Source organism: Asterias rubens, chromosome 4, assembly GCF_902459465.1.
Source record: "Asterias rubens chromosome 4, eAstRub1.3, whole genome shotgun sequence".
Taxonomy (NCBI): Eukaryota; Metazoa; Echinodermata; class Asteroidea; order Forcipulatida; family Asteriidae; genus Asterias; species Asterias rubens.
Window position 1 is genome coordinate 3865763 of NC_047065.1, and position 25990 is coordinate 3891752.

Consider the following 25990-nt stretch of genomic DNA (forward strand, 5'->3'; position numbering starts at 1 on the left):
AACATCCACTGTTTGCATAAATCATCAACAAAACTTTTTAAATAGATGCTTATAATATAACATAAAACTTACAATAATTACATTCAGAATGAAAATGGACTATTTGTCATTCTGGTGAGTTGTCTTGTGAAGTGTGACCGAGTTGTACATATTGACACAGTTTCAGGTCTCAAGTTCCATATTTTAAAGGACAAGGCCATTTTCATTTTGGAAAAAAGGGGCAGTTCCACAAGCCATTTTGAGATGTGGCGGACACATCACCAGGGCACTATTTGGTTTGGGTAAATTTGTCTGTACACACCCAAAGCAAACGATGCACTTCTATAGTGTCCATCATATCTCAAAAAAGCTGGATGATTATAGAGTAGAAGAGGCACCAAGGCCAAAACCAGGGCAACAGAGATTTAGGCAGTTCCATAAGCCATTGGGAAATATAGTGAACACATTACAAGGGCACTATTTGCTTTGGGTAAATTTGTCTGTACACACGCAGAGCAAAAAGTGCACTTCTGCAGCGTCCACCATATCTCAAAAAGGCTAATTAGAAGATCTTAAAGACACTGGACACTATTGGTAATTGTCAAAGACCAGTCTTCTCACTCGGTGTATCTCACCAATGCATAAAATAACAAACCTGTAAAAATTTTGAGCTCAATCGGTCGTCGAAGTTGCGAGATAATAGTAAAAGAAAAAACACCCTTGTCACACGAAGTTGTGTGCTTTCCGATGCTTGATTTCGAGACCTCAAATTCTAAATCTGAGGAAGCAGTTTCTCACAATGTTTTAATCTATCAACCTCTCCCCATTACTCGTTACCAAGTAAGGTTTTATGCAAATAATAACTTTGAGTAATTACCAATAGTGTCCATTGCTCTTAAAGTGTGTTTTGAAGAGGCACCAAGGCAAAAACCAGGGCAACAGAAGCTGTGGCACCAAGAGTAAATTCAGGCCTGCATTATACAAAATCAAACAAAATCCATCCAACCAATAAATAATTTTCTTCCATAAATACACTTTTGAATAAGTACTTTCATAAAATAAGAATGTAAAAGAAACCAGTGTTCCCTCAAGACACTAAACCATAAGATATTGGACACAACATACGCTGCTCTCGACTTATATTTGCCTGTGAAATTTGAATGCAACAAACGAACTGCTTTATTCCCCAGACACCGATTTTCTAGTGTGGACGTCTCCTTCCAACTACCACTAATATAAATAATAATCATAATAATAAGTATCCATTAGGCCACATAAAAAGAAATTTGTTGAACATCCTTTTTCTTTGCGGATGGGGGAGGGAGGGATTTTTTTATATAAAGTTTTATTGACATGCCAAATATGAAATCAAGAATAAAGAAATCATCACAATCACTATAAAACAGAGGGTTTGTGTTTTTGATGTTTTCAATAGTTTTGTCAAACAAATTTAACTCCTACATGTAGATTACATTTTCTGTTAACTTTTTCAAACAACTAAGCACAGTGTAGCCCCAGTAAATATTTGAAGAATTGTTCTTGCTTAGCCAACATGAATAAAAACCTTCTTAAAACATCTTTTCAGACCTGTACATTTTGAAAAAAAATTCAGCTGAAAAATTTGGGCAGTATAATGAGATATCCAGACATGGGGAAATTTCTTTAAAAAAAATTTTAAAATGGGTTTTTTTTTTTTTTAACAATCAGGCAGGACGATCAACAATTTTCTTTTTTTATCTGGCCTTGGGGGCTTTTAAACATTGTGTCCCTGAGACCATATCAACACCTTTCAGGGATGAAATTTGTTCAGTCTTTTGTCTGATTTCAGACATTTTAAAAGTCTACCTTGTAATAAAAAATGCTCTTTGATCTACTTCTCTAGCACTGATCATTCTGTTCCCAAAAGCTCCTTGGAATCTAGAATTCCAAAGGGTGATCAACAGGTTGAAATGCCATCATTTCAATGTATCCCCTAAGATTTGAAACCCAGTTTCAGACTTGTTTGCTGCAGTGACTCTCATCCCTGCCCTTTGGAGAATGCAGCACCGTTAGCCAAATTGGCGCACAGGCTGCAAATCATTCACATCAATAACCTCTACGCTCGCAGGTACTTATTTGCTCCTTGGTGATGAGAAGCAATTTAAGTTTAGTGTCGTGCCAAAGAATAGGAGTGAAACAAGTTTTGAACCCATACTTCGATTGACTTGGCCATCAGAAATAGAGTTACTCTAGACCACTCGACAAGGACATGCTACAGGGTTGTGAAACTAAGAACTCTCAGTAAAGCGAACTTAACTAGCTTAAAGGCACTGGACACTATTGGTACATACTCAAAATAATTGTTAGCATAAACCTTAATTGGTAACAAGTAATGGGGAATTGTGATAGTATAAAACATTGTGAGAAACGGCTCCCTCTGAAGTGACGTACATGTAGTTTTCGAGAAGGAAGTAATTTTCCATGAACTTGATTTCGAGAATCCAGATTTAGAATATGAGGTCTCGAAATCAAGCATCTGAAAGCACACAACTACGTGTGACAAGGTTTTTTTTTCTTTCCCACAAATTCTACAACCAATTGAGCTCAAATTTTCACACGTTTGTTATTTTATGCATATGTTGAGATACACCAAGTGAGAAGACTGGTCTTTGACAATTACCAATAGTATACAGTGTCTTTATGAGCCACATGGCTGAATGGAGAGAAGACAACGAATGAAGTTTTGTTTGTAGCAAAACCACAGTTCCAGGCAGGATTCGAACCGTTGTCCTAGAAATGGAATTCAAGACACTAAGCCAACCAGACCGCTCAATTTGACTAAAAGAATGTTCTTGAACCTGGAAGTTGTTTATATTTACCAACATAATTAATACTGTACTCTTCCCCCCCCCCCAAAAAAAAAAAAAACCCACAAATGATCACAAACAGTAAGGTTACATAAAATATCATTGCATTGAAATCACTAGCAAGATATAAAAAATATATATCAAACAATCAAAAAAACTCTCACCACAATAAAATTTTATCAAATGCTACATTTGATTTCACAAAGTTTCAACCATTTACTCTATTTAGACATTTCAGTTCAAAGCGAAGATCTACCTCTTAGTTTTGTACTAACCACCATCTTTTTCATACATAAGCGTGTTTAATTATTTCTGATTCTTGGGGTTGAACAAAGAATTGACTAGAGTGGGATTCGAACCAACGACCTCCGGATTAACGTGCCGGCGCTCTACCAACTGAGCTATCTAGCCCTATATTGGCGGTGTCCCTATTTTGTCAATATCTTTGTTCGGGGGTGCCGATTATTATTTCTCTAAATTATTTCTCTCAACCATTTACGACATCAATGTGGTTTTCCTACCAGGGCAAATTCTGTACACAAACTTTTCTCATGGTGTTTTCTTTTTCTTTGGCATGATCAACAAATCATTAAACTTGCCCATACATGTAGTTACCTTCTTAATATTCCTTATCTCTGTTTCCCCCTATTTTAGAAATTAGATTAAAAATTTCATATTGGTTTTTTTTTTTTTTTTTTTTTTTTTTTTTTTTTTCAGAGCTCAGTTGGGGGTACTATACCCCCAACTGAGCTCTGAAAAAAAAAAAAAAAAACTAACATTGGGGGAAACATAGATAAAGAAACTGTTAAAATCCGCACCGATGTTGTGGAAAATGTCTTTAGTTGCATAGACATGATAGGATGATAAAACCCGCTTAACAAAATTGATGAGTACAGATAGCAGGCCTGGTTCGGAAACTGACCAAAGGAAGATAAAAAATGCTGAAAAGTAACTGGATGGTCATGGAGACTATAGGGTTTGATGCAAGCCATCGATAGGAGTTAATTTTTGACACATTTTTGTTGGAGGGCAGTCACACTACTACTAAGGCAACACACGGATGACACGAGCAGAGTTGCCAACTCTCCCTGATTCTGCAGGAGGCCTCCTTTAAAAAAGACAATTTTGTTTATGCAGGTCGCCCAAAACAAGGCTAAAAGCCACTCTAGGTTAAGGGCTACAAGGAAGAAAAGATAGACATGCAGAAACTCAGTGGAGCTGAAGGTAGGAATTGACATTCCTCTTAAAAGATGGAAGATCATAGGATGAGGGGAAACATGCACCAGGCAAGGAGTTCAAAAGAGATGCAGTACGAGGAAAAAAGCTACTGGAGTAACTCTTTGTTCTACATCTCGGCACAGCCACAGTATCCTGGAAATAAATCCACACTCCCTTGGGTGTGTTACTGCTGGTTGGCTGCAGAAGGTAGTAGGCCTGCCGTAGATTTCACCAAACTCTTCCTAACTTAGGATTTATCCAAGGACCTAGGACGTGTTAAGTTCCGCTTCCATAGACGTTAGGACGCATTGATCCCATCCAAAGTTAGACCGAAATTACTCGTCCTAACTCGAGATAGGATTAATCCTAGCTTTTCCATAAATCGGCTGCTGGCTTGCGTCTGAACTACCAACTTCAAATAAATTCAAAACTCAATGGGTATATAACACAAGTATGGTATTACCTTATCCATTGCTTGGTATCAATTAGAAAAGCCTTTAAAAAAGTGATGATGCTGTGTGGAAGGGGGGGGGGTATCCCCACTTAATTTGTAGAATTATATTTACCAAATGGTTTGATAGATTGAAAAAAGTATGATATACAAGTACAACAGCCATTTAATTAACATTTCTGAAAACTCTTAACAAATAATCTTTATAATTATGTGACGGGTTACATATAAATTTATTGCATCACTTCCAGAGGGTCCTTAACAACCAGCTGCTCTTATTGACCTCTGACCCCATCAGATTAGGGTCACCTGACCTTCCATACTATGACCTTTTTATCAGCTCCTCCCGTCACTATGGTGTGTCCATCACTGGTTGACTGCACACAGCTGACAGCACCTAAAGGACGAGATTTCAAAAACAATGAAACTTTAGTACATCTCTATGGCAAGTCTGCAACTGGCGTAATTTATTACCCTTTTTTCCCCCCCCCTATGTATATTACGTGTCGGCACAACTGCGTGTCGGACAAATATACATTTCCCTCTTCCGTCTTTTTTTTTTTAAATCGCTTTTGTGTGTAATTTGATTGAACTTGTGGTAGAGAAATAAAATATCAACAATAAAACTAATAACAAGGTTGAGTCCAGTAGGAGGGAGTGAGGGGGAAAGGGGTTTACCTTCATGGCCAGGTATGCTTGCAGTTAACTGTGCTTTGACCATGTCCCATACAAGCAGATTTCCTGAGGAGCTTCCAGCTAACACAGTGTTCTCTCTCCAACACACACATCTATTTTAATCAAACAACACGCAGAAAGAAAAAAAAAATGAAAATAGTTGATGTATGTATCTGGAGAAGAGTTCCTGATTTCAATTTGTGGAACTAAATGAAAAGAAAAAAAATCTCAGAAATTCATAAAGAAATAATAGTCCCCATTCTTCTTACAACAATTGTTGGAACATAATCCCATTCTATTTGAACTTATTTAACAAACTGAACATCAAGGTAAACGAAGTGGGTTTAACAACAGAATAATCAATACAATGAAAGGCAATTCGAAGTGTAAAATGGAATTGATATTTAATAAGGTTTGCGATGACACCATCACTGTATACCCTAATACCCCCTGGGTGTATAGAAACAAGTTAAATGTCTTGCTCAAGGACACGAGTTGCCCGGGGTTCAAACCCACACCCTGATGACTTAAAAGTTTTAAAAGCAAGATATTTTATGGCTCTACTTACCGTAAGTTATGAATATGTGCTTACAAAAGCATGACAAAAATTTCGTTTCAAGGCTCAAGCTTTTAATTTCTAACACTAAGTTATCAGTATCAATTTGATCTTACTATTTATTAAAAAAAAAAAAAAAATAGTCAAGCAGTTAGAAAGCAGTCAATACATGAAAGTAGGTTTTGAAATTCTGCATGGTAGGAGTATAATGGACCCTTCCCATGAACTATGCTAATTACATTCACGCATGCGTACAGACCCTGTTGGTTGGCAAGCGCCATAGAGTTGTACACTAAGCAGACGCGCAATCGCGTGTGCATCACGCAGCCATTAGCCGTGTTCAAAACAGCGCGATGTTCCCTCATTTTGCCAACCAAAATGTTAGTGCGTACGCGCAATGTGCAATTAGTATATTTCATGGGAGTATATAGTCTATTAGGTAGGTTTGCGGTAGCACCATGTGTAAATCTCTTCTGAGTAGTGTAAATACATGTGATGATATATTTCACCTGATTTCTTCCTGATCGGTGTCTTTGGCAAATACTTCGGTCCCTGTTCCGACGTCTACAACTCTCATATAGTGATCCTCTCCAACTGATAAGACCTTTTGGCCATCTGCAATGGAAGAAACAGAGAGTCAGTTAAGCTCAATCTGCTCAAATTCTATTTTCATATCCGTCTGATAGTTTTACTTTTATTCTATGTATTTGGTTCTTGACCCCCCATATCAACAACCTGGGGGCAAATTTCACAGTGCTGCTTAACGGTATCTGTGGTTGGTCCAATCTGTTTTAGAGACTGCGCATACCGTGCTGTCAAAAGATGCATAGAGCATCTGCTCCCTACTGATTTTTTGCAGTTTAGAATGACCATGTAAAAACATTATTTCATCGAAAATGTATTGCACGTACTGAGCGTTTCCATTTCTATCTTTTTAATGGACAAATAAATTATTGAATTGAATTGAATTGAAGCGCCCTACAGCACTCAAATGTTTTTAACGAGTGTATGCACCAAGCAGTCACTTTTTGCAAGCCAATCAGCGTTGTTTTTCGGCACATCCCAAACCTAGGGTTTAGTGACAAGAGGTATCAAAACGGTGCCCTGCCCATGGTAACCAGGCTGGTTCAAAACTAACCTGGACTGAATTTGACATCATGTACCATCCCCGTATGGCTCATACTGTATCTGAGTATCGACTGAGTGGCAAGCTCCCAGACGTACACCGTACCGTCGCGAGTCCCTGATAGCACCAGTGAGTTATCGCTACTCACATCCAAGCAACTCACCTGCATGTATCAAACGTTAAATTCAAATCAGTCTAATTTCCAAGTTCACTATTATTTGAGTGCATCTGTGTATATTAAAAGAAAAACATGGCTGAGGTTGTTGCTCTGACTTAGAAGTTTGAAGACAAGCATGACAAGTGAACATTTTCAAAATTTATGGCAAAGCCTGAACCGATAATGGCCTCTGTACTGCCGTAGCTTAGAAACCATAGTAATGTTTACTTATGCATAAAGGAGTTTGACCTACAAAGAGGTCAAAGAAAAGGTCATGTCTGGATATGAAATTTTCCAGTGTACTTTGCTAACATAGTATTCCAATCTCTAAAACCAAAGAAAATATTCAGTGTTATGTTATCTTCGTGAAACATTTGATGAAATAAATGAACAAGATTAGCGCTGTCTCAGCGTTTTGTGATGATTATGCAGAAATGAATGGTCTCTACTGAAGGGTTAAAGAAAAGCTCACCCCCGTTTCATGATCCAGCTCAGCGGTCATCTGTGCATTGTTCAATCTGACCACTCCGTTGCCTTCCTTGCACAGATCCTCCACTGTCCACACCTTGACCGTGGAGTCCCAGGACGCAGTTACTAACACTCCGTCCTGTAAGCACAACGCCGACACGGCGTCGTCGTGGGCCATGAGTTTATCCACGATGCGTCCGTACTCGATGGAGTAAAGATATCTAGGACGAGGGAGGATGAAAATAGTTTGACTGATAATAACCGATTTACAGGTTAAATCATTGCAGTACCCATAGCCCTATATAGGACTCTTTCTCTATACACAGGAACAGAGTCCTAACTATTGAGGCCCGTTTCTGGGGCAGAAACATTTCACAGTTTCATAACTTAAATCTTACCTGCAACAAGCCACTAATTTCAACAGATTCACATTCAATTGTGGCATACATTTTTCTGCGGTGGGTTTTGGTCCTCATATTTTTCTCACAAATCCGTCATTTTCGTGAAATAATGCAGTTTCCAACGTAAAAAAATTCCTGTTTCGATCGTTTTCTCACAGTGTTGTCTGTTGTCGTGCGTACGCGTATACATTCGCGTGCAAGACGCATGAAGCAAGCTTAAACGCATGAATTCTTGGTCACTGTATCTTGACTGCACAGCGTTAACAACACAATTCAAAATGTGCGCGTCGTGCGTTTTGCGTACACACGGCAGACTGTGAGAGTGCGAACAAAAATGGGAATTCCTTAACTTTGGGAGCTGCATTATTTCATGATAATGACGGATTTGTGAAGAATATATGACGATCAAAACCCACCGCAGAAAAACATATGCTGCCATGGAATGTGAATCTGTTGAAATTGGTGCTTTCTTGCAGGTAAGATTTGAGTTATGAAGCTGTGAAAATTTTCCGCCCCAGAAATGTACCCTGATGTCCAGGACGTCACTGTAGTACAAAACGAAAGTGTAAGGCCGCCACGGCTACAGTACCCGCTGCTAAAAATACAGGACTCAAACTATCTTTAGCTACGAGTCAATCTTGGTGGTCTAGTTGGTAAGAAATCTGCTGTAGAATACAAAAGTTTGTGGGTTTCAAATCTCACCTGAGTATTATGCCTAAAATTTCTTTTTCCACAGAACTTGGAAAAGTACTGTGTATACAGTGGTTACACACATTGAACGAAGGTCCCCACAACGTTTTCTTTGTTAAACTGGGATCCCACAACGTGATTCTTTAGGAAAGAGAATAATAGAACATGAATGCTCTATCGGTAGACTTGCAATATGGAGTAGAATATAATGTTTTATTACTGAAAACATGACAGGACTGAATCTTACAAGATTACACTTGGAAGTGTCTTGAAAGTGTTATGGCCGAGCGGTTAAGAGCACCAAATTCAAACTCTGGTGTTTCTAATCAGCAGAGTGTGGGTTCAAATCCCCCAGTAGTGACACTTGTGTCCTTAAGCAAGACACTAAAACCATTGCTTCGTCCTTCGGATGGGATGTTAAAGGGATGCTGCAGTGAATTCAAATAAAACAGTTAATTTTGCTGTCATTTATTTCTGATAAATGTATTGAACATCAATAGATGTGTTTTGTTTATTCCCGACATGTCTGACTTGCGTAATAATTCATGCCCCCCCTTTTGTGGATTGTTACCGCCCCCCCCTACCATCGACGTCACGTCAGGAATTCAAACATATTGTCGGCAAAAAGAGTCTGGTCCCTAACTACACGCGCCTAGGTACCAGGCCACACAGTGCACACGTCTCTATATGCACACAGCCAGGGGGCCCGACGGCTCGGGTTACCGACATGACGTCACATTTATGCAAATGAAGGCTCCCTTTTAGGGGCGGGGTGGGTTCCCCTAATCTCTTGAAAACCATTTTAAAAATACTTGCGCATTTAATAAAATGATTTTGGGGTTGAACAACGAATTGACTAGAGTGGGATTCGAACCAACGACCTCCGGATTAACGTGCCGGCGCTCTACCAACTGAGCTATCTAGCCCTATATTGGCGGTGTCCCTATTTTGTCAATATCTTTGTTCGGGGGTGCCAGTCAGAAGCCATAAAACCGTTAACTGCCGTGTAGCCAGGGATCACACCCAAATTACGATACAACCTGGGAAGCGGCAGCCGGGGGATCACCTTAAGGGGATGCGACTTTTTGTTTCAGATATCAATATAAACCACAAGGGAAACTGACTGGTTAAGTTTTTGAAATGATTTTGGGGTTGAACAAAGTTCTTTGTTCAACCCCAAAATCATTTCAAAACCTTACCCAGTCAGTTTCCCTTGTGGTTTATATTGATAAGTATTTAATAAAAAAAACAAAACAATATTTCAGGTTTAAAAAGTCATGTTTAATCGTTTAAATGAATAAAAAAAAACACTGCAGCCACCCTTTAAGTGGTTGGTCACATGTGTTGTGTATCGCATGTAAAAAAAAAAAACAGTGCACTGAACGAAAAGAGAAGGGGTTCACCTCTGTGTTCCTGGCTGTGGCTGTTGAATGTGCCGAAGCACCTTGTAAACCCTTATAAGGTGCTACGTACATGATTGGGTCTCAGAATTCATAAACTCAGGACTACTTTTTGTATAAATGTATATACTAAGCGCCTTGAGTACTTGACGGCACAAGATGATGTGTACTTACAGTGAGTTGTCCCAGGATCCTACAAGGACCGTCTTGCCATCCGGCATTGCACAGAGTGACGAGAGAGGCATGGAGGAAATACTGATGCTACGTCTCTGCTGCTGCTCTTCAGTTGAGTACAACTTCAGATTGGTATCTATTTAAAGTAGAAAAACTAGTTTTTAAGAAGAACTATGGCACTTTTCTAGAGGAACTACCAATAAAGTGTTTCTCCCTCTTCCAACATTGGAAACCATAAGTATATAGTAAACTTGTGGGTACAACCATGTGTAAATCTCTTTTGTGGGAATGTTGGCTCTGAGAAGAGCCGGTGTGGTCTCGACGTTTCGAACAGTATACTCGAAAAGTGTATTCCCCCTGTAAACGAGCAGAGTACATACTGTTCGAAATTGCAAGCGACCGGCTCTTTTCAAAGCAAACACTCCCACAAAAGAGATTAACAAATGGTTGTACCCGCAAGTTTACTATTTATTTATTCAGTCTTCTGACGATGGCTAGAGCAAGCTAGTTGAAACATTGAGACCAATTTAAGAACTGACTCCGCGGTAGTGAAGTTAGCAGCCATCCTACGTGTATAAGCTCTAGTAGAAGTCCCAGCTGATTTTTCTACCTTCCGCCCGGGTAGTAATTAAAAAGCAGGATTGTTCTTTTCAGAACTGAGAAGTCTCCCAAAAAATCAGATAAATCTACTCAGCGGTAGTAGAATATATAGCAAGAAAGTTCTCTAAAGAACAAACTCTACCTGGCAAGTAGATACACACATGGAAAGCTTCAAACAATACTTATTAAAATGCCTCACTCACCCTGGGATACAGAAAAGACCAGTTTTCCATCGTTGGAAACTTGGACAGCCTTAACAGTGCTGTACAGGAAACAAAAACATGACCGTTATTCATGACTTAAAGGCAGTGGACACTATTGGTAATTACTCAAAATAATTATTAGCAAATAACCTTACTTGGTAACGAGTAATGGGGAGAGGTTGGTAGTAAAAAACATTGTGAGAAATGGCTCCCTCTGAAATAATGTAATCTTCGAGAAAGAAGTAATTTTTCACAAATTTGATTTCAAGACCTGAGAATTAGATTTTGAGTCGTCGAAATCAAGCATCTGAAAGCACACAACTTTGTGTGACAAGGGCGTTTTTTCTATCATTATTATCTCGCAGCTTCGACGACCAAATGAGCTCAAATTTTCACAGGTTTGTTATTTTATGCATATAAAAGTGAGAAGACTGGTCTTTAACATCAACCAAAGGTGTCCAGTGTCTTTAAAGGATTTGGGTACTTTCTGTAACACAAACCACAATGTCCACAGATTTACATTAAACTTTCACACGGCTTGAAGATAATATTGGTAGAAACCTTACCTTAAACTACTACTTGCTGAGGTGCTTTAGTTTTTGAGAAATGATTAAAACAAAGTCACAAAAATATTTTCATGACTTGTTTTACTCATTTCTCAAAAACTACAGCACCACAGTAATATTTTAAGTGAAGCTTTCTACCATCATTACCTCCAAACTGTGTGAGTTTATTATAAATCACCTCCAAACTGTGTGAGTTTGTTATAAATCTGTGGACATTGTGTTTTGTGTCCTACAAAAAGAACAAATTATACCCTTTAAAGCGGAGGACAACATTGGTAATTGCACATATACATGAAACAACAAACCTGTGAACGTTATAGCTCGACCGGTCTTCAAAGTCAAAAGAAAATAGTGAAAAACCACCCTACGTTTTCACTATTTTAGGCTTGGACTTCAAAACTAATCATTTTACTGAATCTCTCAAAAAAAATAGTATTTCAGGCAAAATTAGGTACAAATAGTAGCTTACTCTTTATGCAGTCTGTGCTGGAAGCTTTGCTGCAGCTTATCCATGTGGTCCCATTGGAATGCTGGCTGGGACGCTTTCTTCAGTATGGCACTAGCTGTTCAATCCAAACAATGTGTTTATCAATTAAGAAGTCAGTGTTACTAGACTTAAGTAGGATTTAAAACTTTGCATGGTGGAAATACGATATGGAAAGGTTTGCGGTGACACCATGTAATGACTATCTCTAATGAGTTCTGAAAAGAACTGTTGGTTTCAACTCGACGTTTCGATCAGTATGCTCTGATCGTCTTCTGGAGAAAGCTGGACTAGAATAGACTTGTTCAAAGATATTTTACAACAATTGTTATAATAATGATGTATCATCTCATTGACATAGGGTGGCTTCAATGGAGATGAAAAAGATGTGAAAGTAGTCCCTGTGGCGGTTTGAGCGTGGGCACCTATCAGAAAGAACTGGGGAAACATCTAGATGAAATAGGGACACCTGTGACTGACAGAAGGCGGCGTTTTTGGTAACAGCGAGGATCCTGAGATTTTTTAGATCTAAGGCTACAAGATGTAGCCCGACTCAAGGAGTTACCGGCACAAAGGAAAATATCATCTTCCTTTCGCATGCTGTGATAAATTGAAATAATAACAACAATTTTGGATTTAGTTTTAAATTTGTAACTGAATGCGAGGGTTTTCCCTGCAATAATTCGTTTGGGTTTTACTAAAACAGACACTTCCTTTCTTTTGTCTTCTTTCCATTGGGTTCTTGGCTAGTACAGTTATAATAGCTCATATCTGTCTTGTCTTATATAGCCTGTAGATAATTTTTCTTCATGGTGTAAATATTTGTATTGTATATCTTCTTACAGTTTTTAAAATTTTATATTCAAAAAGTTGCAGCGCAAGGCTCTTCGTATTATCTTGTCTTATGATTACTGTGAAACTAAGTCTTTTGCTGAAATTTATTCCCAGCTTGGCCTCCCTGCCATGGATGTTAGACTTGAGCAGCTCTTCGTTAATTTTGGTAAATCCCTCCTCACCCCTGACAGATATAAGCAATGGCTTCCCTCAGCTAGAAACAACAACCTGAGAAATTCCAATAAACTTTGTTCAATTAAATGTAGGACTAACCGTTTCAAAAACAGTTGCATCCCCTCCCTAGTTGAGCTGCTCAATCACCAATAATTTTACTGGCCTGTAGATAACTTGTTTTCATTGTGTACATATTTGTATTGTGTATCTTCTTACAGTTTTTGTGTGTTTTATATTCAAATCTAATCTATTTTTATAATCTCTTATTGTATATTTGCTGGTTTTTGATGTTTAAATGTATTTTTATAATGTAAACTAAACACAATTCAGCCTTTTGGGCTGCTACGTTTGATTTGTTAATAAACCAAACCAACAATATAGCGCTCATATCCGTCACTCACTGAGGATCAAGGCGCTTCAACATTCATTAACTTCTTGCAAGGTACATCTATGTGGGACTATGTTTGTGGGATTATGATGAGACCTACTTATGAGGCGCAATATGCAGGCAATCAAACCACGAACACTGGGGGCAAACCCTTTCTCTTTTCTGATAAGTGTACTGGGTAATGTAACATGCGTTACATAGCACACGGGACCAACGGCTTTACGTCCCATCCGAAAGGACCGTGGTTAAATGTCTTTAGTTCGCTTTTCTGACAGTCCTTGGCTTCACAACCAGAATAAATGAAATCAAATTATATTAAATGAAAATAAAATGAAATAAAATGAGATATACCTGTGACTTCTTCAGGTTGCAGTGTGTTGTCGTCTGTCAGTTGAGCGTCACTGTCTGGACTCGGACTATCACTGCATCCTGAACCATTGACATCATCATGAGCTGACAATACCGGAACTGGACTACTGTTATTGGAATGTCTCGCTACTGGCAAGGCAGAGGCAAATCTGTTGGTGTAAACAAGTTAAACGTCATACCAAATAATAAAACACAAGGAAAACCGACTGGGTAAATTTTAAAATGATTTGTGGTTGAACAAAGAAAAGTTTACTGAAGCGGGATTTAACAACCTCCGGGTTAAAGGAACACGTTGCCTTGGATCGGACGAGTTGGTCTATAAAAAAGCATTTGTAACCGTTTGTTATAAAATGCATATGGTTGGAAAGATGTTTTAAAAGTAGAATACAATGATCCACACAAGTTTGCCTCGAAATTGCGTGGTTTTCCTTTTACTGTGTGAACTAACACGGTCGGCCATTTATGGGAGTCAAAAATTTGACTCCCCTTAATGGCCGACTGTGTTAGTCGACGAGGTAAAAGGAAAACCGTACAATTTCGAGGCATGTTTGTGTGGATCATTGTATACTACTTTTACAGCATCTTTCTACCTATATACATTTTATAACAAACGCTTTTCAAAGACCAACTCGTCCGATCCAATGCAACGTGTTCCTTTAACATGCTGGCGATCTACCTACTATCTAGCACCTTAATCCGGAGGTTCTTGGTTCAAATCCCGTTCTAGGAAATTTGTCTTTGTTCAACACTAAGTCAAGTTACATTGTTACCCTTATGTGACACCCCTAAGTATATTGTATTGGTCCCTTGCAACATCGTCACACGAGGCAACTGTGCACAGCAATCACCATTTTGGGAGCGAAGTTACACATATGTATATTTGGTTTGCGGTAACACCATGTGGGTAACTACTTGCCAGGTAGAGTTTGTTCTGAGAGAACTGTCTTTCTTTATTCTACTACCGCGGAGTAGATTTATGGGATGTTCGGGAGACTTCTCAGTTCTGAAAAGAACTGTCCTGCTTTTTAACTACTATCTGGGCGGAAGGTGTAGAAAATTGGCTGGGACTACTACTTTAGCTTATAGGATCGTAATTAACTGTACTACCTCCGAGTCAGTTCTTGAATTGGTCTATTTTGGTCTCTTCTTGAATTGAACGTTTCGACTAGCTTACTCTAGTCATCGTCAGGAGACTGTAAGTTACACATACAAATTATGCCAAGTGTGTATAAACACCAAGTCCCCTAAAATAAACTTTATAACACATAGGATAATATAGGAGGGTTAAGCAAGGCCAAAATATTTGATCTTCTTTTTCATTTCTTTTTTGTGCAGATTTGAAAAAACCTTGGGAGTGGGTGTCGACTCACCTGCTTGGGTGTGGCTTTGTAAGGAGTTGCTTTGGCGTCTGTCCGAATTCCATGATCTGTACCTTGACCGACGCCCTCTCGTTGAGATCCTTAATACTATCAAGGTCAACAGCGCCCTCGTATGTCAGATAATAAAACACTATGAGGATAAAAAACAATACCAATACATTTAAACATTCTATTTTTATCTCATTGCTTTTATTTTTTTCTTATAACGTTTATTTTGAGAGTATTGTTTGAAGCTATGCATGGTGTGGATAAATAGGAAGAAACTATAACTAAATAGTAAACCTGCGGGTACAACCATGTGTAAATCTCAATCTCCTGAAGACGAGCAGAGTATACTGTTTGAAACATCAAATTATTTTTGTGACTTGTTTTGTTCTCTTTGTTGTGTTAAAAAAAATGACCCAAATCCTTGAATTTTTTTTAAAGGAGAGAAGTGGTGACATACCATTATCCGCTTTCTCAGCCTCTTGTCCTCGTTGCTTGTAACCAAAGATCAGATCAATCCAATGGTGGAGATTCTGTGAGACGTAATCGCACTCCAATGCTTCCCGACACTTCCGACAAAAATCAACCTCATCTGAAGGAAAATAATAATAATAGTAAAGTAACTAGTTCGTGTCCTGGTCATGAGGCAAAAAGCATTCCTTTTAATCTTTCTCAGCTCCCTGGGGAGTATACAGCCTCAGGCTGCAAAGGCTTTTTCAAACTCGATATCAACCTCTACCCTCGCAGGTACCCCTGGATGAAGAGCAGCAATTATAATAGAGTGTCTTGCTAAAGGACACAAGTGCCATGGCCGGGATTTGAACCCACTCTCCGATGACCTAACCACCAGAACTTGAATTTGATGCTCTAAACCACTCAGCCATGACACCCTGAAGGAGAAACCTCTCCTTACGAAGTCCGACTTCTATCCTTAAAGAGTTGGTGCAAAATTGCTCTGCAAAAGTCTTTTTAAGCAAAAGTGATCAATGGCTATGGTTTTGGGCTATGGCTATGCCTGTTGGCTGAAGGTGCAACATTGACAATAAGCCTAGTTGCAGTGATGTGAACATTCAGCCGTAGTCATATTCCCCAATTTGGAAGTTGCCTTACCTTCTGCCCATGGTGGGAGCTCTACTCTGTTGACCTTTGACCCATCTTGCTGGATGCCTAAATTCAGCCCTGTGCGGTTGATGAGGAAGTCGGCCATTTCTGGCTGATAGAACTCTGGAATGAGCTCCTTGACGTCAGACTGGAGGTGTAATACATTGTTCCAGGTTTCTGCAATACTAAAATGAAATGTCAAAGATAAAATATTTTAATAAGGGCTGGGATGGTAACCAGTAAACCATTAAAACACATTGACATCCATTTCCAAATTGCTTTCAGGCTTACATACACTGGACACTATTGGCAATTACTAAAAATAACTGTTAGAATAAAAACATACTTGGTAAGAAGCAATGGAGAGCTGTTGATGGTATAAAACATTGTGAGAAACGGTTCCCTCTAAAGTAACATAGTTTTCGAGAAAGAAGTAATTTTTTCCTCCTATATATAAATTTGATTTCGAGACCTCAGAATTAGATTTGGAGGTTCCGAAATCAAGCATCTGAAAGCACACAACTTCGTGATGACAAGGGTGTTTTTTCTTCCATTATTTTCCCGAAACTTCGACGACCAATTGAGTTCAAGTTTTCACAGGTTTGTTATTTTGTGCATATGTTGAGATAACCAAGTGAGAAGACTGGTCTTTAAAATTACCAAAGTTGCAGAGTGTCTTTAATCGAAGCAGTTAGCACAAAACCCAAACAAACAAACAAACAAACAAACAAACAAACAAACAAACAAACAAGCATTGGGACTTCCCTTTTCTAGAATGTTAGTCCAAGAAGCTATCTGGGAAGAATGATTTATAATAACAGTGTGTGTTTAGGTGTACGTCAACGACTAGCAACAACAGTAAGAGGAGATATAGTTCAATTGGAAGGGGTGGGGGTTCAGTAATGGCAAAGTACATGAAGATTAAAATGAGTTGACATTTACCATTACTTCAAAATTTTACCTTTTAAAGAGTCTGTCTGGTTGGTCAAACTTCCCACTCTGAAGACAAAGGGCATAGTCAGGCGCCACTCTCAGCAGATAAAACAACACGTACCCAGGAGTAGAGTAATGGGAACCATACAGGAATTTTGGCTCAGGCATGTCTTTTAACCGTTCCTAAAAAGTATATTAAAAACAATTAAAATAAAATTGATATCAAGTAATACGCCACAAGGGAAACTGACTTAGTGAATTTGAAATGGTTTGGGTTTGTACAAAGAAATATTGACTGAAACCTCCAAATTAATGTCCAGAACAACCTCCAGATTAACGTCTGTTTGCTCTGCCAACTCAGCTATCCAGCCCTAAAGAGTTTGCACTCTTTGGAACTCCTTGCCTGGTGCATGATTTCCTCCATCCTACAATCTAGACTATTTTTTAAGGAATATAAATTCTTATCTTCAGCTTCCCTGAAGTTATTTTAGATGATTTAATTCTTGTAGCCTTTTAACAAGAGAGGCTTTTAGCTTTTTGGGGCAAACTTACACACATTTCAAAGTTGTCTCTTTAGTATTTAAAGGCATTGGACACTATTGGTAACTACTCAAAACAACCGCTAGCATAAAAACTTACTTGGTAACGAGCAATAAGCCTTTTTGAGGTATGGCGGACGTGGCACGCGCGCGTCACACGCCGCGACTGATGCCACGCATACCATGTTGGTGGTCATAAGGTTTACGTGTAAACGCTGCGTCGCCTAAAATGCGCACTTCACTGAATAACATACGATCTATTTCTATGGTCAATTCGCACAAATTTACCACAACTTTACAGTGTTGTAGCATTGTGTCCGCCATACCTCAAAAAGGCTTATGGAGAGCTGTTGATAGTGTAACACATTGTGAAAAGCGGTCCCTCTGAATTAACATAGTTTTTAGAAAGAAGTGATTTCTCAATAAAATATGTCTAGAATTCACTCATCTGAAAGCACACAACTTCTGTGACAAGGGTGTTTTTTCTTCCATTATTCTCTTGCAACTTTGATGACTAATTGAGCTCAAATTTTCACAGGTTTGTTATTTCATGCATATGTTGAGATACACAAAGTGAGAAGATTGGTCTTCGACAATTGCCAAAGGTGTCCAAAGCCTTTAACTGACCAGAGGGTAATAAAACAAAATCAAAATGAAGAAAGACCTGCACCAGAAACTGACCTGAAATCTCTGTAATCTATTAGGGCTTAGAGCCCCTACTGGTTTGGTCAGATCTCGGAATGTCTTGGGATTAGTCAGGTCCAACGTCTCGCTGGTATAGTCAGCGATGACCCACGGGAAGACGGGGTACTGGGTCAGGTCATTGAAGCTCCGGTCAGCCTGGCTGTACGTCAATAGGATCAAGAAACACTTAAGACAAATATGACACTTTGATAGATGTTAAATTTGCATCCGGGATAAAGAACATTAACTTTTGGTTTCACCATTACCAATGTGTGTTAGTACTTTCCCGAGTTATGTGAAAGAAAAGTCACAGGTATATAATCCCATTTGTTTATCACAGAACTCTGGAAAGTAATAAGTATACAGTGCTATAACACACAGCGTAAGTGTAAAAAACAAAAGTAATAAATATGACACTCCCAACATCAATGCAAAGGAAAACAGTGAGCTTAGGTTCTTTGCTCCGCTACGTGCAAGTTTTTTTTAATCTTTACTACTGTATGAATGTGGCAGTGTTAAAAGAATTAGGACAAGTCTTTTCTTTTGTGTATCTCAGTCCCTCTTACAGTATCCGAGTCACTGGGCCATTTATCTCAATACTAAACCTTCTCAGCTCCCTTGGGTACTAAACTGCCTGCGCTGCTAAGTATGTTAAAAGCAAAAAAAAAATAAAAAAAATACTAAACTTTCTTTGACTTCACAGTTACCCGTTTTGCCCCTAGATAAGCTGTTACATTTTTAAGTGACTTGCTCAAGGAAATGAAGTGTCATGAAGGTAACTTGAGCCCTCAACCTGCCGTCACAACTCAAGTCCGTTGTGCCAGATCAGAGTGTTGGCTCTGAAAAGAGCCGGTTTGGTCTCAATGTTTCGAACAGTATACTCTGCTTGTCTTCAGCAGAGAGCTGAAGTTTACCATTATTTATAGTTTGTATTTATCCTTCACATCGAGCAAAGCTTCAACACCCTCGGCCGATCAGAAACATCAGAGCTGGAGTCACGACACGCCACAAGTGGCCCCCAATAATGGGTTACACTAAAGGGTCAGGAATGGACTAGCAAAGAGGGTTGGGTTATTCACCTGTTAAGGTACAGCAAATAATCAAAATTTGAGATGACTCCATTCTGCCAAAGTAGCGTCATATTCTCCTGACCCGACTCCTTCAAACAAACACCTGAAACAAAAGACATAATTTAATCAATGAATAACAATAAGTTGTGAGGTTAATCATCCTTACTTACAGGGCCAATTTTCATGAAACTGTTTATTAGAAAATACTGCTAGACAATTCCATTGCTAAGCAAAAAAATGGCACCGGCGCGTTTATCTGGAGGTCCTTGGTTCAAATCCCGCTCTAGTCAGCTTTGCCTTGTTCAACCCAAATCATCAATACATAGAAAGAATATTCAAACTTGGCTTTAGATGAACTTTTCTAGATTCCTGGGATACATTTCAAGTTTTGGCTCAAAGAATTTAGAAAGTAATTATTTTGGGTTGAAAATTTACTTGACAGTGGTTTTTTAAGGAGTTTTTGGTGTCTCCCTTTCTTACCTTCTTGGTCTAGTATGTTATTATAAAGTTTGTTCCTGTCTTCTGGTTTGGAAAGTACCAAGAACATGTCCGACTTGAACGAAGACTCCGAACAAAATATTTCAAGGCCCTGCCGACAGAAACAAATAATAAGAAACCAATGAGGATCAAAGGTGAGATTGGAGGAAAACTTAAATCCCTAAAAATTTGATACAAGTTCCGTCTTGATATATGTGGAAATAAAGCCAACAAAATGCAAGATGTTACATTGTAAAAGGTTTACAGATTCTCTACATCAATTCAAGTAGATATCTAAAGTTCTGGTTATAACAAGTTTCCATCTCTGTGATTGGTGGTCGAGTTGACCTAGTGGGTGTTTTTCCTCGCCTTCCACCTCTAGGACCCTGGTTCGAATCACGTCACGGCACTATGTGGATTGGGTTTTCAGCCCCTGCATGCCTGTTAGGGTTTTTCCCTGGAATAGTTCTCTAGGGTTTTCCAAGATTATTGTGGTAATGAATCCAGGGGAACTGCTTCAATAAATTGCACTTTCTTTGAAACTGTGGGCGGTCTTCATATGCATAGAAATGTAAGAAAATTTCAACATACCACTTCCCTGAGTAGGAACCGTCTCTTGATGAGCCTCTTAATATCAGACAACTTGATCTTAATTACAGGTACCTGAAAAGAAGTATTTGAACCATGTTAGATCCACACAAAAATAGTTCTTGAAAAGATGAAAAGGATTTTTTGTTATATTTTATTTTATCACATGTCCAACAGAACAAATAGCCCAAATAACAGGGGAATTAGCTCAGTGCTATAATTGTTAATTGCAATTTTATATAATAATACTGAAAAAATAATAGTAAAAATTTATATAGCGCCATATCTATCGAAAACAATGCTCCATGGCGCTAATACAGAGAAACAAGTATAAATAATCAGCAAAAACAACAAGAATCATAATGATTGATATAATATTGAGAGGGCATGGCCATTTTCATTTAGAAACAGAACTTCCAATGAGAAAGATTTGAAGTGACAGACACCAAGGCCAAGACCAGGGCAATCAGGTTGGCATAGTGGTAACTTGCCTTGCCTTCCATCTCTGGAACCCCGGTTCAAATCCCACCCGAGGCACTAAACCTCCTCCCAGCTGCTGTGAGAGAAGCTCCCTCACCTGATACATTAACAAATTTGGGTACTTTTTTGTAACACAAAACACAATGTCCACAGATTTACATCAAACTTACACCGTTTGAAGATAATGAAAGTAGAAAGCATACCTTAAAAAATTAGATGCTGAGGTGCTGTAGTTTTTGAGAAATGAGTGAAACAGTGTCATGAAAATACGTTTTTACATGCTTAAATAATTTTTGTCTCATGATCACTGAGACAAAAACTATTTTCATGACATTGTTTTACTCATTTCTCAAAAACTACAGCACCTCAGCAAATAATATTTTCAGGGAAGCTTTCTACTACTATTATCTTATAACTGTGTAAGTTTAATGTAAATCTGTGGACATTGTGTTTTTGGCCCACAAAAAGTACCTGGACCCTTTAAAAGAAGCCTACACAACTTAAACCTGTTAAATATGAAAAGTAGAGCGCATTATAATAATTAGAGTCTTTTAGTTCCTGCCTGATTGCACAGGTTTTCCCTGGAATAATTCTCTGGTATTTTCCACTCGAAACTAATATTAGACTCACTGGTTCTACATTATTGAATGGCTGAAAGTACAGCCTTGACGAGGTCAGCATGATGCGACCGGGGTTGACCACTAGCGGCTTGATGTGATCTCCCACCGTCTCCATGATGATCTGCTCGTACAGTGTCTCTAGCCAACTGGTGTTAAACTTGATTCGGTTGTAGCTGGAGTACACAATAGCCGCAATCTGTACATTCAAATGACAAATTCACACAGACAAATTATGCAGGTTTTTATTTATTGGGTGTGTTCGATTAGCTTGAATACGTTTGATCTTTCCTATAGGCAGAAAAACCTCTGGGGTTTAGATTTTACAGAGTTTTTTTAACACCATTCATGTATTTCCACTTCACTGCTTATGTTTCACTTAGCTACCTGTTCATGTTTGTTGTGTTGTCATTTAGCCTTCGAGAAAGTCTCTGCTAGGGTCGAAACGTCAGGCCATTAACTATTTTTTGCATTGATACTCTCGGTCCATTTGGTTGGTAAGTTGTTTGCAACAGCAAGTCCTATTTTCTCAAGTAGGTTAAAGAGCAGGATTTCTTTATATGTGTAAACAAATAATAGCTGATCTTCTTCACCGGGCCGACTCAATTCTGATGAGGATCTGAAATGTCTCGTCCCTGTTAACCGCTCGGCCACGACACACCACAAATAGGAAAAGACGGATTGATCTATAATTCTTGACATACCATTGATGCCTCATCTGCCAGGGGTAGGGTTGTCGCTCTCTGCAGCTGACACATGATTTGGAGTACGTCATCAGGGGTGATGTAGTTCAATGAGAACCTGTGAGTTTCGGTTTTCTGGCAAGAAAGAAATTATTTTCAATCAAGCAAAGGCATCCAATATTGATTTAAATTAAGACGTTAAAGCATGTGAAACTTTTTAAATACTAGAATCCACACGTTACACGTATGTGACTCAACGTATACGTATAACAAGACATGTGGAAATTTAGGCTTGATCGGTAATTAGAGTCACAGCAAATAGTGGGAAAAGGACTGTTTTTTTCTTTTTTTCAAACATTGGGTTTGGACTTGCGTGATAGAACTAGATGTTTAAAGGCAGTGGACACTATTGGTAATTACTCAAAATAAGTATTAGCATAAAACCTTGCTTGGTAACAAGTAATGGGGAGCTGTTGATGGTATAAAACATTGTGAGAAACGGCTCCCTCTGAAGTGACGTAGTTTTTGAGAAAGAAGTAATTTTCCACGAATTTGATTTCGAGACCTCAGATTTAGAATTTGAGGTCTCAACACCAAGCATCAGCAAGCACACAACTTCGTATGACAAGGGTGTTTTTTATTTCATTATTATCTCACAAATTCCAAGACCGATTGAGCTCAAATTTTCACAGGTTTGTTATTTTATGTATATGTTGAGATACACTAACTGTGAAGACTAGTCTTTGACAATTACCAATAGTGTCCACTGTCAATAATATACAGATTTAAAGGCAAAACTACAAATACCTTTTTGAACTCATAGGATCCAATGATGTTATTTGCCTTCATTTCTATCGTCTGTTTACTTTGAATGGCAATCATGTCTCGTCTGCCGCCAAGCCTAGCAGAAACAACAAGTCCATTTTATATTATTGCTAGATTATCCGGACACACTTCATGAACATCTGTATTAGCCCAGATCTGAAATACACGGAGGGCAAAGAGGCCCCCAGGTCTTGGCCCTCAGTGCCCTTTTCAAAGTTCCCGATAGACTTTAAGATTTTGCAATGTGGCATGTAGTGGCCGAGCGGATAAGAACATCATTACTCAACTGGTGTTCCTGATTAGCAGAGTGTGGGGTTCAAGTCCCAGGGTTGGGATACATGTGTCCTAAAGCAAGACACTTAACCATTATTGCTGTGTCCTTCGGATGCTGGGGGGGGGGGGGGGGTGAAGCCATGGGGGTGAAGCCGTAGGGCTGTGTGTTGTGCTTTGCACATAAAAGAACCCAATGAATTGACGATTCTACTGGATGTGGGAAATTGCGTTAGAGTGATGTTTTCATTTTACATCATTGAGGCCTCAGAAATCAAATGAATGTAGAGTTAACCACACTTTACGTTACCTTGACAAAAGCGGACCAGTCCACTTCTCTATCAGGATACATTCCCTCAATGGAAACTGTTAATGGAAACAAATAAACATGATTGATCCGGAGTGCTTACTTATTACAGATGTTCACACTTTATTCACAATTTTATTATTGACATTTCTTTTGAAAATAGGGGGTAAATCAGTTTTAAGCAATGGCCCCTTTCTATCAAAAAACTTATAGAATTATTGACAAACCTTTACAACTGGATGTGAGATTTCTTGAGGATCAAAGACGATGCATTTCGAACAGATCTTTAACCTCCCTCGCACTTTTCTGTGGGAAAAAAAAGTAAATAACAAGTTCATGGAACAATGAGCCATGTTTCCCAAAAAATAAAGATCAATAAAGAGTGATAATAAGTGAGAGCTACATGTACGACAATTAATGATACCCACCTTTAACCTTCAAGAGAGGCTGCTAGGGTCGAAACATCAGACCATTAACTATTTTTTGCATGTAAACCATAGGTCCTTTTGCTTGGTAAGTTGTTTGCAACAGCTTATTATATTTTCTCAATGTTAGTGCACATATTTACTGCCGAACAATATTTCCATACCTTCTAATGGCCTCTTCATCTGATTCTACCGATGGATAAAAGAAAACGCTGAAATCTTCAAAGTAGATTTCTCCAGGCTCCAGAAGCAGCAGTGAGAACCTAAGCAATGAGAACGAAAACAAAATCAAACAGATAAATTACTTGCTGCTTCGTCAATTATTATATTGTGTTTGAAACTAAGATAGCTTTTACGAAACATTTCAGGTACTTTGTTCACAGGAAAAATATCCTGAAGTCAGGAAAGATTTGATGAACATTAGGTTTAATTTTTATTGACTCTTTTTTGTTTTAATACACTCACTCAATTGGTAGATTTGAAAGTTTGGGAGAAAACAAATTTAGAAGAAAATATGAATAAAAAATAAATAAAAATTAAGGTCCGTAATACTATAGCTTTGTTCTAAGTATTATCTTCTTGAAAAGCTTTCCTGTTGAAGACAAACCTGACAAAGTAAAATAATATCAGCATTTGATATTACATATTTTTAGACACGCAAAACCAAAACGAATTTCACTGTACAAATATTTGTTTCTTACAAGTGACAATAAAACATTATTCTGTTATTCTATTTAAATCTAATAGAAAAACCAAACAAAGTTTTAAACTGAAAGCTTACGTATACCGTTATATTTTCATAATAAGTTACTAACATACAATACCAATCTTCCACCTTTGCATTGTCACATCATTGTCCAAAGAGAAAGATTTGTCTGACTTACTTCGAAATAAAGTACGCTTCCAGTTGTTTTCAATGACAAAGGTTTATCAAAATTTCCGCTCAATTTTTTTTTCTTCTAAGTAGCCGAAAGGCATAAATTAAGCAAAATCATTCAGGCGGTAATTGCAAAAACATGGTCGATGTTCAGTAGGCATAGATTATATATAAGAACTAGAGGGCGCACTGGCCTATATACGCGCCCCGGCATGCGCACAGGCGGCCATTTTCTAAGTTGACAAAACAGCCATCTCACAGCGTGTGTTTGTGCGGCCATTTTGTAAGTTGAACAACCCAGCATCGCGTGAGCGTTCAATACGAAAAAACTCGAACGTGTTTTTGATACTCAACGCGCGTACAGAATGGCGCGCTTGTCGGATAACTTTCCGTATGGCGCCACCACTTTTTCACTCATTTTTACAAAAAGGGATATATCAATCAGGTAAATTAGATGCTATATATATTATTTTATTTCGAATAAAAAAGTGGTGGCGCCATACAAAAACTTTTCCATTTTTAATAATAAATTTATTCTCAGAATGATTGAATGCAGAAATTTGTTATTTAATTATTTTTAAGGATTTTATTTCCCTTTAGTGATAACATTCCTCTCCAGGAATTGATAAAATGGTACTGAAACTGACAAAAGAGTCTGGTAACAGAACATTCAACATGGCCAGTCATTTTGTCAAATCAATATATTTTTCCCGATAATGATGCAACACAAATTGCCATTGAAAATTTGTTACAAATGACAAAACGTGAACATCGTTTCAACATCCTTTGTCCTTATCAATTAAAGTCCAATGACTGAATTTAGAACAAAATTTCACTCATAATCACTCCATACTTTCTCGTTCCTTTCTAAATAAAACAGAACTTTTACAAACACAACTCATTTTTACCGTTCTTTCTGGAGCGGAACTTCACTGAGAAACGCCATGACTGAAATTGAAAACAACGCCCTCTCTTGGTCACTTCACCTTAC

General features: G+C 38.3%; 1 protein-coding gene across 1 annotated transcript; it reads right to left on the bottom strand.

Moving 5' to 3' along the window:
• Positions 1 to 4121: 4121 nt before the first annotated feature.
• Positions 4122 to 25952, bottom strand: LOC117289513 (protein FAN-like). Its single transcript, XM_033770658.1, has 24 exons — positions 25908 to 25952; positions 24287 to 24385; positions 23925 to 24003; positions 23701 to 23756; positions 23103 to 23196; positions 22317 to 22430; positions 21626 to 21811; positions 20519 to 20590; positions 19931 to 20039; positions 19460 to 19553; positions 18378 to 18540; positions 17186 to 17340; positions 16234 to 16409; positions 15584 to 15715; positions 15130 to 15268; positions 13742 to 13908; positions 11980 to 12073; positions 10945 to 11003; positions 10142 to 10277; positions 7481 to 7697; positions 6864 to 7014; positions 6235 to 6340; positions 5173 to 5282; positions 4122 to 4891 (listed from the first exon to the last, which is right to left on the bottom strand). The coding sequence occupies exons 1-24, from the start codon at positions 25943 to 25945 to the stop codon at positions 4800 to 4802; spliced, it is 2838 nt and encodes a 945-aa protein (XP_033626549.1). The 5' UTR covers positions 25946 to 25952; the 3' UTR covers positions 4122 to 4799.
• Positions 25953 to 25990: the final 38 nt, after the last annotated feature.